Source organism: Myotis brandtii, unplaced genomic scaffold (genome assembly GCF_000412655.1).
Source record: "Myotis brandtii unplaced genomic scaffold, ASM41265v1 scaffold149, whole genome shotgun sequence".
Taxonomy (NCBI): Eukaryota; Metazoa; Chordata; class Mammalia; order Chiroptera; family Vespertilionidae; genus Myotis; species Myotis brandtii.
Window position 1 is genome coordinate 1,436,874 of NW_005355385.1, and position 14,168 is coordinate 1,451,041.

The 14,168-nt window shown below is 39.6% G+C and overlaps 1 protein-coding gene across 5 annotated transcripts in view; it reads left to right on the top strand.

The window, feature by feature from the left end:
• The window catches only part of KDM4C (lysine (K)-specific demethylase 4C), a 335,517-nt gene that overhangs the window by 213,421 nt on the left and 107,928 nt on the right, over nt 1-14,168 (top strand). For 3 of the 5 annotated variants that reach the window (XM_014535708.1, XM_014535711.1, XM_014535710.1), the window contains exons 15-16: nt 7,687-7,742; nt 9,900-10,008. In XM_014535708.1, the coding sequence (XP_014391194.1) occupies nt 7,687-7,742; nt 9,900-10,008 (165 nt within the window). Of the gene's footprint in view, nt 1-7,686; nt 7,743-9,899; nt 10,009-10,144; nt 10,187-14,168 lie in introns of all 5 variants that reach the window. The other 2 variants (XM_014535707.1, XM_014535709.1) reach the window with 1 other exon arrangement.

The following is a 14,168-nucleotide window of genomic DNA, read 5'->3' on the forward strand; positions in this document are numbered from 1 at the left end:
GACTCCCTTCAACCCGTTCCTGCCCCCTCCTCAGGCCTTCACTGCACTATTGCTATGAACATAGGGCTGCATATATTCTGTCTGATTGGTGTTTCTGGTTTCTTAGAATATATTCCTAGAAGTGGGATCAACTGGGTCAAATGGGAGTTCCATTTTTATTAATTTTTTGAGGAAACTCCATACTGTTTTCCACAGTGGCTGCACCAATCTGCATTCCCACCAGCAGTGTACTAGGGTTCCCTTTTCTCCACATTTTCACCAACACTTGTCTTTTGTGTACCACAGCTTTTTTATCCACTCATCTACTGCTGGCCACTTCTTAATTACCTATGCTTATATCACCCAGACCAATCTACTCATTACCTCTTTCTTGGATTAACACAGTAACCTGCTAACTTCTCGCATGTACCCTTGAATCTCTATCCTCTGCTATCAACATAGCAGTTGGAATGATCTAATCTATATATATAAAAGCCTAAGCAACCAGAATGCCGGAAGAATCAGAGCGACCGGACTGACCGGTCGCTATGACACGCACTGACCACCGGGGGCAGATGCTCAACATAGGAGCTGCCCCCTGGTGGTCAGTGCACTCCCATAGCCAACCTCCCGAGGCCGGCCAACCTCCCCTGGTCCCTGGCAGCTGGCAGCCAGAAGGCCCCAATCGACCCTTACCAGCCAGGCCTAAGTACCCACCCTTGCAGAATTTCGTGCACCTGGCCTCTAGTTAACATATAAGTCAGATCATCTTGCTGTGCTCAAGCTTTACCATGGCTTTCCATTTCTCGCATGGTAAAGTTATCACCTTTTTTTCATGACCTATGAAGCCTTATCAGATATTCTCCCACTTTCTTTCTTTTTCTTTTTGTTTTGTTAATCTTCACCTGAGGATATTTTTCCTTTGATCTTTTAGAGAGAGTGAAAGAGAGAGGGAAAGACTGAGAGAAACATCGATGAGAGAGAAACACATCGATTGGTTGCCTCTTGCACTTGGCTCGACCAGGGCCCGGGCCAGGGAGGAGCCTGTAACCAAGGTATGTGCCCTTTGACGAATTGAATCCGGGACCCTTTGGTCCCTGACTGATGCTTTATCCACTGAGCCAAATCAGCTAGGGCTCCCACTTACTTTATGACTAGCAGGATCTGCTGGCATCATCTTTCTCTACGTAATTCCATGGCCCATTCCCATAGTACTTAACATCCTCTATCATCTAAATAATCTCCTGATTTAGTTTGCTGCTGTCCCATCCAGAACATAAGTTCACTGAGGACAGGGTCTTTGTCATTCACTGCTGTTGTCCAGTATGTTGAACATGTTAATATTTGTTGAAGGTATGTTTTCATTTTTTTAAAAATACGTTTTTATTGATTTTAGAGAGAGAGGAAGGGAGGGAGATAAAGAGATAGAACCATCAATGAGAGAGAAACATCAATCAGCTGTCTCCTGCATGCTCCCCCTGGGGATTGAGCCCACAACCCAGGGATGTGCCCTGATGGGTTATTGAACTGGTGAACTCTTGGTTCATGGGTCAGTGCTTAACCACTGGGCAACACAAGCTAGGTGGTTTTCATTTTTAATACAAGTTAGATGTGGGTTCTAAATGGCAGAACTCACTTGCTAGTATAAAATTCATTGGAGCCTGTTGAATTTCCATTCAGAAGATGCAGGAAACCTGTCATTCACTTTCCCAGTCACTCAGAATTCATGCCAGCCCTGTCCAAATGTGAGATCCTGCCCTCTCGCCAACCCTGATAAATGAGCCACATCTTCAGAAATGGTTCTTCTATGTTTTGTTGATCAGCACTTTGTAAGCTAGCTTTCTGTTAATGTGATTAATTACTTTTTATTTTCCCAGCTCAGACAGCCTTATTTTACGGTTTTGCATTTCTGTTATGAACGTGTCAGATAAATAAGGGTGTGGGGAGGTACTTCAGTCTCATAATTTTTCTATAGCTCTGAAAATTGGCTTTAGTGGCACTTACGGATATGTCAGCTAAAATGAGAGCCTCTTACGAGGCAACTTGAGAATGTTGGTATTGGCATTTCTTTAAGTGATGTTTTATAGAAGAGGCATTGGAACATGAATTCCTTCTACTACAAATAATGAACAACGGTGATAGCTGCATCATAACAATGTCCTTCTCACATTGTTAATGTTGTGTCAGCACTTTGATTATAAACACTCTTTTTCATGGTTTAATAACTGAGCCATAACGAAATCATTCCATGTTGTAAATTGGTGTACTAGCTGTTCATCTCAGGGGTGATTTTTTATGAAACCAAAGTTTTTAAAGTACTTGGTATTGCTAAAAGGTGATTTTGTGCATAGTATTAGGTGAGGGAAAGGGCCATAAGTGGGAAAGGTACAATGTTCAGAATATATCATCTGAATTTATATTTTTTCATTCAGCTTTCAGCTGCCCAGGGGTGGTGGGTGGGGGACCCAATAGAATGGATCTTTTAATGCTGCACTTGAAAGTCAGGATTAGCAGCAGCCTTATAGAGTAATCATGTCGTAAATGGCATTTCAGTATTTTGTCTTTTTTTGTTTTAGGAAACATTGGTTGACTAGCGGTATATTTGAATTTTTATAATAGAGAGTCATTTTATATTGGGTGTTATTGTTCCTGGAAAAGCATGCTCATTACACATAAGATAAAACAAGATGGCAATGAACTCTGGCTGTGTAATTTTACTTATTTTCTTCTGCAAGGCTGCACAGTTTTGGTATCTCCATAGGTTAGATTGGAGAGAAGTTTTAGTACACTGAAAAACTCTGGAAGAAATCATAGGTGTCCTATTTAAAATTTAAATTTAAGTGAAAAAAGGAAAAATAGGATAAACCTCCACAGTTATATTAAATTAAATTATTTAATAGAAAAAAGGTTTAATTTCTTCATATGTCTGTATATTGTTAGAGGAGTCTCCTATATCCAACACTGTCAGATTCTCAAATCTCATTTTCTTTTTATTATTATTATTGTTTATATTATTGGTTAAAGTATTACAAATAGTAGTACATATGTCTCCCTTTCCCCCCATTGATCTCTTCCTGGCCTCCCTCTCCCCCTGGCACATGCCCTCTCCTCCCCAGTGTCTGTGTCCATTAGTTATGCTCATATGCATGCATACAAGTCCTTTGGTTGATCTCTTACCCTTCCCCCCAACCTTCCCCTGCCTTCCTGCTAAAGTTTGACAGTCTGTTTGATGCTTCTTTGTCTCTGAATTTTTGTTCATCAGTTTATGTTGTTCATTATATTCCACAAATGAGTGAGATCATGTGATATTTATCTTTCTCTGACTGGTTTATTTCACTTAGCATAATGCTCTCCGTTCCATCCACGCTGTTGCAAATGGTTAGAATTCCTTATTTTTTACAGCAGTGTAGTATTCCATTGCGTAGATGTACCAGTTTTCTAATCCACTCATCTGCTGATGGGCACTTAGGCTGTTTCCATATCTTAGCTATTGTTAATTGTGTTGCTATGAACATAGGGGTGCATATATCCTTTCTGATTGGTGTTTCTGTTTTCTTGGGATATATTCCTAGAAGTTGGATTACTGGGTCAAATGGTATTTCCATTTTTAATTTTTTGAGGAAACGCCATACTGTTTTCCACAGTGGTTGCACCAGTCTGCATTCCCACAAGCAGTTCAAGAGGTTTCCTTTTTCTCCACATCCTCTCCAGCACTTGTTGTTTATTGATTTGTTGATGATAGCCATTTTGACAGGTGTGAGATGGTACCTCATTGTTGTTTTGATTTGCATCTCTCGGATGATTAGTGACTTTGAGCTTGTTTTCATATGTCTCTTGGCCTTCTGTATGTCCTCTTTCGAAAAGTGTCTGTTTAGGTCTTTTGCCCATATTTTGGTTGGATTGTTTGTCTTCCTTTTGTTAAGTTGTATGAGTTCCCTGTAAATTTTGGAGATTAAACCCTTATTGGAGATAACATTGGCAAATATGTTTTCCCATGCAGTGGGCTTTCTTGTTTTTTTGTTGGTGGTTTCTTTTGCTGAGCAGAACCTTTTTATTTTGATGTAGTCCCATTTGTGTATTTTCTCCTTAGTTTCCATTGCCCTAGGAGGTGTATCGGTAAAGATATTGCTACGACAAATGTTTGCTATTTTGCTGCCTATGGATTCTTCTAAGCTTTTTATGGTTTCCCATCTTACATTTAAGTCCTTTATCCATTTTGAGTTTATTTTTGTGTATGGTATAAGTTGGTGGTCTAGTTTCATTTTTTTGCCTGTATCTATCCAATTTCCCCAACACCATTTATTAAAGAGATTGTCTTGACTCCATTGTATGCTCTTGCCTCCTTTGTCAAATCTCAAATCTCATTTTCTACAGAAAACTACTGCTACTTTTTTGTCAATTGACCTTTCACAGCATGTGAGGGAGGCAACCAATTGTTGTGTCTCTCTCACATCGATGTCTCTCTCTCTGTTCCTTGCCCCCTCCTTCACCCTAGAGCCACAAAACTCAGTCTCTTTCTGTCTTTTTCTCCCACTCCCAAGTCTGGGTGTGCTGGGTATGTGGACCGGGGGCTGGCACAGGACTGGGGCTGGCACAGAGGTCACTGCTGGAGGACCTTTGTGGCTTAGGTGCTGTAGCCTCTTGCAAAGCCTTGAGCATGATGCTCTGACCTTCTGGCACCTTCTGTGAGGCGCCTTTATTGTGTGCTGGACATTTTGTCTATAGCAAATGAAATCAATATTACTATTTCTAGTAAAGGCTTGCTTCTTCATCTATGATCTAGAGTAAGAGTGAAGTCATTCTGATTTGTATTTGATTGGTGTCTGAGCTTTGTTGCAGGTTTAGTTTGATTTTGTCTACTCTGGTTTCAGATGTTTTGAGGGTGGTATCAGGGCTTTGCGTTTAGCAGTGTCTGTTCTCTGAGCACTGTGGAGATTCCAGCGCCTATCTGCTTTGTAAGGCTGAGTTGGTGGCTTTTCGAGCCGTGGAAGACCTATCCTTGCTTTAGAGCCTAGCTGCCAGATTTTAGGTTCCTGGGGAGTTTTCTTTTCTCCCCAGTTCTGCATCTTATTTTTTGCACCTCAAGAGCATTATTAGTGACAGATCCATATTTTGTTCCTTGTGTTAACCAAAGAAGAGGTTCTGGCTGTAATAAAGAACATAAAGCATTTATTTGACCAAAAAGGTTGCAACCTGGGAGGGACAGATTCAAGTAGCAACCTATGCTCCAAAGAGAACAAAGGAAGGCATACTTTATAGAAGTGAAATTTACAAGTGTGGTTCCTATTTTGGTCCTTCATGCAAATGAAAGATTCTGTCAAAGTTAGCAGGTATTGGTTAGTTCCAGTACGGTTAAATACCCACAGGTCTTCTCCCATTCTCAATTGTGAGCTTCCTAGGGCAGGCACAGTCTCTTATTGATTTTGGCACTTTACTTTGATATCCCGTGCCTTGCCTTGTACCTGGAGGCAGACGATGGTGGGGACAAAGAGCTTGGACATGTGGTCAGGCAGACCTGAGCTTGAATCCCAATTGTTACCTTTGCTGGTTGGTTAGGGGTTGGAAAACTATGGGTCATAGAAACCACAGGGGAAAACTGTTTCAGACATGATCAATATGTTGAATGCTGTTAAGATGTCAGGCAAACCAAGGACTTGGAATGATCTGTTAGATTTTGTGACATGGGGGTCACTGGTGATCGCAGAAAGAGCGAGTTTCACAGTGTAGTAAGCGGGAGTCTCCTCAACTCCACTGAAAATCTTGTCTACCTGTTATTCTACTTTAGGGGACTTTTCCTCCTGTTATAGTAGCGCTTTGCAACATGTGTACCTGCTAATGATCCTAATCAGGTGCTTAAAGCAGCTTCCATGCTGCTTTGCTGTATTTAACTCTGCTAACTTGTCCCTTTAGGCATCTTCTCAGTACTAGTTTCATTAATCAGACATCTAATTCTCTGAGTGTCTGAGCTTCTCGCAGTCCACAGCTCTCCTTTGCTGCATTCCCACTTTGATACTATCTTTTTATATGTTATTTTGACCTCGTGTTTTGTTTTCGTTTTCATTCTCCCCCCAACCTGTGGAAAGCATCTTAAATTAATGGCAAAAAAAATAAAGTTAGTAATGGTATATGAAATTATTATGGAATAATTTGTATATTTTAAATAATTTGAATTACTGCAATTCTCCGTTTTAATATTTGGATTTTGAAATATTTCTTTCATTGTGGGCTGCGTCAAAACAAGTTCTTTCAAAGGCTTTGTGATGTGAATAGAGAAATTTTCCATTGAGTTATCTCCTTGAGCTGGGTTTATTATGGATTCAAATGTATGTACACAGAGCAGTTTTTGTTACTCAGAACTATTGATAATCACCTAGGAAATTTCAAATAGATGTGCAGAGATGTTCCAGACACATAAAACCATTGAATGTCTCTGGTTATTTGCCTTTTTTTGCTGCCTATTAAGAGTTATACAGATATGTTATTCTCCTCAGTTGTTTGTTATTGTTCTCCTCAGAAAAATAAAAGCAATGGAGTCTGACACTCCGTTATTAATAGTTGTTATGCTAGAGTCCTTTTAAAGCTAGGCAGATCTGTTAAAATTACTTACAGATCACCTTGGAGAACAGATAAAGAAATTTTATACATACAGATTAGAGAAAAAAGAACAAAATAGCCTGTAACTATTTTTAATTGAATTTATTGGGGTGACATTGGTTAATATAACCATACAGGTTTCAAGTTGTACACCTCAATAAAACATCTGCATACTGCATTGTTTGCTCATCTACCAAAGCCTGTAACTATTTTTAAAAACTCTATTAATGCAGTAAATTGGGAGGACAAGCTTGAAGTTGAAAATAAAAAGAGTTGCTTAAGTATTTAATAACAAGTTCTAGGTCAACAAAAGGCATTGCATTGCTTTCTGGCCCTACTTACACATGGATTTTTCCCTAAGATTATAATAAGAAATGATGACTATAGTGTGTATTTATAGTAAAGGGAGTGATCTTGGAGTGAAAATGTCCATGTCAATCTAAGACACATAAAAATGCCAAAAATATAAACTTATGTGGGCAAAGGAAGACATTTTTATGGCCCTGTCTTCTGGGGTAGGAAGCCTGGGTTTATCAGAACAATCTTTCCAATACCATTTGCTCACAGAAAGACCAAAATGATAATTTTATGATCTTTAGTTGATTCTCAGCTTCCTTTAACAGGCATCTCTTTCCTGCTTCTTCAACACTGCAGTTTCTGTAATAGGCCCTTTTCACTCCTCTAGCCACATCTTTTACAAAGTGCTTCCTGCTTCTCCTTACCTTGGAATGAAGTGTGCCAGTTCTGTTCTTTAGCCATCTGGTTCACAGATTACGAGAACCGGTCATGGTCTCTTCTAGAATTGTAGTTCGTACCTCTCCAGGTACCAAGTTCTCTGTGCCACTGCTTTCCTGCACAGGTGGCAGCTGAACATGGTACCAGCATAATGATGGTTTCTTCTAGATATGTATATGAGGACATTTTAGGTTACATCCTCAGTTTCCCACCTCTCTTTTGCTTTTCCCTTTTCAAACTGCTCAGAGATAGGCCTTAATAAAATTCCTAATGATTTTAATTTTAAAATAAAAAATGAGAATTTATGGGAACATTTAGTTAACTAGTAATTTATTATATAGGTCTGATAATTGTGTGGCATTTTTTTTTCTCCTCTAGGAGTGCTGTCTCTGCAATTTGAGAGGGGGTGCTCTTAAGGAAACCAAGGACAATAAGTAAGTAATGCGTTCCATGTGTTGAATTTCATTGTTTTCTTCTGTCTGGAATGGTTGAGCCTCTGGGTGTCAGTTTGCTTTACCTGTCATTATTGGACACACTGTTCCAAGGCTTGTGCTGTCCAGATCTGAGGTTGGGACTCTGTGCAGAGACCTTTACTGACACCACATTCACCTCTGCTGACAAAGGTGTTCCAACTCTTGTTTTTGTTCTGTCTTTGACACCATGAAGAATAACCCCTTTGTACTAACAGAGTCTTTTAAATGAAGGCAGCCCATATCATTCTAGGTGCTGTTGGAATCATAGCATTTAATATGATGAATCCTATTTGTTCAATAAAAACAGTATGGCAGAAAACAGTGAAATCTGTTATCTTCACATAAATAAAATCAATCAGTCATAACATTAAAGTGAAACCATTTCTTTTTAACACCAGCAAATTAACAAGAAAGTATATGTACTACAATAGAAATACAGAGAGAAACGTTGATTTTAACACTTAGAGGGGACAGTTGGAGAATATGAAGAGTCTTATGTGAACATAAACGAAAGGTAATCTGGATTTTTTGGTGATTCTTGAAATATATTTTTGTGTGAATTTTATTTTCATGACCTGAATTTACTATTTAAAATGGGGAAAAGTATTTATAGAATTCTTTAGAAATAGAAATATGTAGACATGGTTTAGGCAGAGGTTTTAAGCTGGCACTTGAGGGCCAGATTCAGCCCCAAGATATGTTTTAGTTGACTGATACACATTTTATACATTTGACCCAAAATTTAAAAGTTGAGAGACTTTTATAATAAAATACAGGTTTTTGTCTTCACTTGAAAAAATGATTGTGCCTCTCTATATGACCATAACAAGTTGGGATGAGAACCTGGTCTAAATGGGCATGCGTTCCCCAAGTTCCCATGATTTAACCTGTACACTGTTTACGTCCTGCGAGGTCCCACCGGCACTGGACTTGGGGCCCTGGGTGTAATGTAATGATGGAGTTTGCATAATTGTGTGCATGTGCACGTGTTTCTGATTGCTTATAAGGAAGAATAAAGATGAGTCTATGAAACTGTATTTTCGCTTAATTTGGGATCTTCATCTTTCACAGTTAATGTGATAGGCACTTTGCTAAAAAGTAATGACTAGTTCTAGGATGTTGTACAAGTCATACACACTTTTAGATGATTTAGGTGGCTCCTGTGTAAAGACAGAGATGATAAGAACTTCTTTTCCTACTCTTGGGCTAGGACAAAAAGAAGTAGTGTTTGCTGTGGAACTATAGTATTTATCTAGACATGGAAGAGTGTACCCTGATGGGTTTGACACTTGTCTTCTCCTCCTGTGGTTTTTAAAGGCAGCATGGAATCTTGTGTTGTTTGAGTGAAATAAATATGGTTTGATTTACAAATAGGTTGATGAATTGATAATTCTTTCAAGAACTTTTTAAACCTCAAGAGGCTTTTTGTGTGGGACATAATATTGATGAAAAACTTAATGGTGTTAGTGGGGATGTTATCATTTTCTGGAGTAATTCAGAGTTTGAAAGGAGATGCTATATTTTAAGTAGGAAACAAGGGAACAAGCTAATTTCATTTCTTCTTGTCTCTAATAGGTTCCTTTGATTATAGTGGGGTTGCAATGAGAGACAGTTTAATTAAAGACTTAATCAGTATTAGTTCTTTAAGAAAACTTGTGGTTTATTTTGGTTTGCTTTATGGCTTTTGTATTATGTAAAAAGATTATGTACTGTACCCAGTTCATAACTTTTATTATTTGAATTAATCTTTTGCCACATATTAATTAGCTAAAATATATTAAACACCTGTATTGCACTATCAAAAGAAACAGCAAACCTACATTTCAGTATTTTGCAGGTCAAGCATAGAAAACCATACATATATTGATGGGATTGAATCTTTGGTCTTTACCTAGTTTTTCATGTCACAGTGGTGGGCAGGTGTGCTACTGAATCCATCCAGGTATTGTCTAATAGATTTAAAATTCAAAGAGTAGTCTGTTTGTGATGGATTCAGGCTCTTGGCTTTCTTTCTTATCTGTGTGTTTCCCCTTTGTGAGAATTGCATTGCCTGGTTGAAGTATGAGGTATATAAGCTTAGGGAACTTGTGCTTATGTTTAATGTCTCCTTTTCTGTAGGTGGGCCCATGTCATGTGTGCCGTCGCGGTCCCAGAAGTTCGATTCACTAATGTCCCAGAAAGGACACAGATAGATGTAGGCAGAATACCTTTACAGAGGTTAAAATTGGTGAGTGGCAAAGCTTCTTTTTTACCTCATAAATTAGAATTAATTTCAAGTTCTGAATATTTTTATTAATACACACATTTCCAAGGTGATTTTTCTCTTAGCTTCATTTTATTATTCTACCCTTTCTTTCCTTTAGGCTAAATTTACTTATCTGTACATATACTTTTCCTGTTATATTGTAAGTATGCTTATAACCTTCTTCAAATTCTGTTTGAAATAAGGCAAAGGAATACATTTCTTGGGTTAATGTGAATTTTCAGACTATAGGCGATCTGGTGAGGTTTGTTCGTAACAGACCTGAACTACTGTTTCTGTGTACATTGTTTAGAGTTTCTGTTCTCTCTTGCCTCTCTTTGGTTGGTCTTGACTTAGGAAAATGCATCTAACCTGATTTCATCATCTCTTCACCAAGAGACTTGTAGAGAAATACAAATTATTACTATTACCCAGGGATTTCCTCACTTACTAGTAAGACACAAGTCATTTAATGTGCCAAACTCCCAGGCTGATTTTCTTCTGATCTGTTTAGAAACTTTCATAAAAATCTTTCTAGTGGTTCTCTTTGTTCAGAGTATGTTTTATTGAAAAGATAGGCCGTTAATGTCCTTAACATTGAAGTAACCTTGGAGTTCTATTCAGTTGGTAGCCAGAAGATCATTAGGTTAGGTCCTTATAATTCATATTTAATGAGAATTTTCCCTAAAGTTAAATTGCATGACCTTAAAATGTGGGAGCGTATCTTACACATGGACTTAAATCCCTAGAACAGTGGTTCTCAACCTTCTGGCCCTTTAAATACAGTTCCTCATGTTGTGACCCAACCATAAAATTATTTTCGTTGCTACTTCATAACTGTAATGTTGCTACTGTTATGAATCGTAATGTAAATATCTGATATGCAGGATGGTCTTAGGCGACCCCTGTGAAAGGGTCGTTCGACCGCCAAAGGGGTCGCGACCCACAGGTTGAGAACAGCTGCCCTAGAATGTCTTCAGTTCTTGTTATTTTTAACTTGAGGCACTTCCACTTGAGACTGTCTCGGGCACTATAGCTGTAGCGCTCGTTCTGCCTGACTGTTACTTGTTTTGTTCATTACCATTTTTTTCCCCAACAGGGACCGGGGTGTATATCACATACTCCTTATACTTTCCATCCTTAAACAATTGGTACCTTTACAACAGTGTGTCTTGAGTGAATTTAAGATTTAAAATCACCTAATGTCTGTTATCGAGCTGATTATTGACATACAGATGTCCATGAAACAATTTGGGTGAAAATAGCAGGCAATATATCAGATTTCCCCCCATTTTTTAATGTAATTTTATATGCATAGAGAGTGTCTTCATATATTTATTGGTATGCTCACACTGGTTACCTTAAATAGGAAATTTCAAGGAGAAACTTCATTTTGTGGAGGAGGGGGGGGAATCACTCAAAAGTGCTGTAATTGTTTGCAAGGGGGCAATGGTCAGAAGTCTGGCTAACTTTTTCACCAAGAACCCTCATCACAGCACCATCACCTGCGACCCTCCTATAGTGCTGTCTGTGCCCTGGTCTTACCCAGTGTCTGGGGTGATTGGACCCTGACAGGCTGGCCTTGAACAACAAAATTTACAAATGATCATGTGTGTGGAGTGGAGTGCACCTTCCCAGAGAATAGGATGCTCTGCCCTATTACAGTCAAGGATGTGCTTTCCGACATTAGCATTCTTTTGAACATTAATTTAGTGAGTGCATCACCAATCTGAAGTCAGAGCAGTAGTTATGTGTGGTATTTCACACAGGCCACTGTCCGTATAGGCCAGGGGTGGGCAAACTTTTTGACTCGAGGGCCACAATGGGTTCTTAAACTGGACCGGAGGGCCGGAACAAAAGCATGGATGGAGTGTTTGTGTGAACTAATATAAATTCAAAGTAAACATCATTACATAAAAGGGTACGGTCTTTTTTTTTTTTAGTTTTATTCATTTCAAATGGGCTGGATCCGGCCCGCGGGCCGTAGTTTGCCCACGGCTGGTATAGGCAAATTATTTCACTATGTCTATTTAGTGAACTGGTGTGTGTCTGCTGGTGTCAGTTTCAGTCTTTTTCTGGGGCTGCAGCCAACCCTTTTCTGGATGCTATTCACACGGATGGGGGATATTAAGAATGAGTTAGATGTCAGTGTCAACTTATTTCACCAAACAGTTACCTTATGTTACCAAATACTTAGTGTATATTTTTTAATAAGACATTGCTCTTGTCTGCTAGCATCTTATAGTGTAGATTGGGTTTTCTCAGCTGGCTCTGTTGACCTTTTAGAAAAGATACTTCTTTGGTGTGGGTGACTGTCATGTGCATGGCAGATGGCGGCATCCTTGAACAGACAGACTGTGCCACATATCCCCCTGGGAGGCACATATCCCCATCTGAGAATCCACTGGTCTACAGAGAAGACATAAACATACAGAGAAAATTTTCATTTTTAGACACGGACTATCTTGATTGAAAGAAGTAAGTTGGAGACTGAGAGAACAGAAATTCTTAATTGCTTTTAAAAACATCCTAGAGATCTTTTTTTGCCAATTATTCAGATTTCTTATTTGTCAATAAATTAATAGAATTTGACAACATGTGTATATTTACTACTGTATTAGTTATATAATCTGATTTAGTATTTTAACATCTGTTTTTATAGAAATTGAACAACCTTGAAAAATAATCAAGTTTCATAAATATTAAAATTCTGTGAGGTTTGTGTGCACGCACCCATGCAAATGGTAGTTACTAAGTGAATATTTATGGAATAAATTAAAGGGAGAAAATGGTTATTTATTATTTGTGCTTCTGGCTTAACATATACGGCTGGATGGTTTGATCAGACAATACCAAATGGTTTGTGCCTTTTTATGGTTTCCACTGAGAAAGCTGTGGTGGTAAACTCATGCACAGCTCTGTGCTCAGTGCTCTAAGCCAAGGTATTGCTTTCCATGCTGGCATCGCAGGATACATGTGATTAGGTTATAGGGCATCACAGTATTTCGGAGAGCCTGTGGAGCATCCTTGCAGCACTTGCCCTATTGTCTGTGAGTCCTGATCTTGGAACCTCTCTGATGATCTGGGCATTGAAAACAAGTGACCTGATGAAGGTAGAACAAATTGCTCATCCATGAAGCAGCAAGGGGGCTCTGAGCCTCTCTCCACTGCCCACTAGGTGGTGCTGGTGTACCATACCATCCCCTTGCCCTTAAATCGCCTCTCCTAGCAAGTTGCCTGCACTTGCAGAGGTGTGTGTGTCTAACCCAAGGGATAGCGGCAGGGTAGGGAAGGTGCAGCTTGCTGTGCATTCAAAGTGATGAATTCCAGAGGGCAAGTTTTTAGTTCGCTTTTTCATTTAGTCATCTGAAAAGAGCTGCTTTCCCTTGGGATAAGTTAGTGTTTTCTATATAAATACTAAGCAACACTAGTAAAAGCCAGTAACTGCAAGAGGCCAACATGAGTTTAAAATGTCTTCTGATATATGAAAGCTACATATTTAAAATAAATGCTCATTATTATTAGCAATCTTTCTAGATTGTGGAATACTGGTATTTACACAGAAGTATTTGAATATTTTGGTAATACTGTTGTTAGCCTTTTATTTATTCACTAGAGACCCGGTGCACAAAAATTTGTGCACTGGGGGGGGGAGGTCCCCTCAGCCCGGCCTGTGCCCTCTCGCAGTCTGGGACCCCTCAGAGGATGACCACCTGGTGGCTTAGGCCCGCTCCCTGGGGGGATAGGGCCCAAGCTGGCAATCAGACATCCCTTTGGAAGCCCGGCAGCCCTCAGGGGATGTCCACTTGCCAGCGGGGAGCAGGCCTAAGCTGCAGTCAGACATCCTTAGCGCTGCTAAGGAGGCGGGAGAGGCTCCCACCACCACCGCTGTACTGGCAGCCATCAGCCTGGCTTGTGGCTGAGCAGAGCTCCCCATGTGAGAGTGCACTGACCACGAAGAGGCAGCTCCTGCATTGAGCATCTGCCCCCTGGTGGTCAGTGTGTGTCATAGTGACCAGTCATTCCCAGTCATTCTGCTGTTAGGGTCAGTTTGCATATTACCCTTTTATTATATAGGATAGAGGCCTGGTGCACGGGTGGGGGCCAGTTGGTTTGCCCTGAAGGGTGTCCCAGATCAGGGTGGG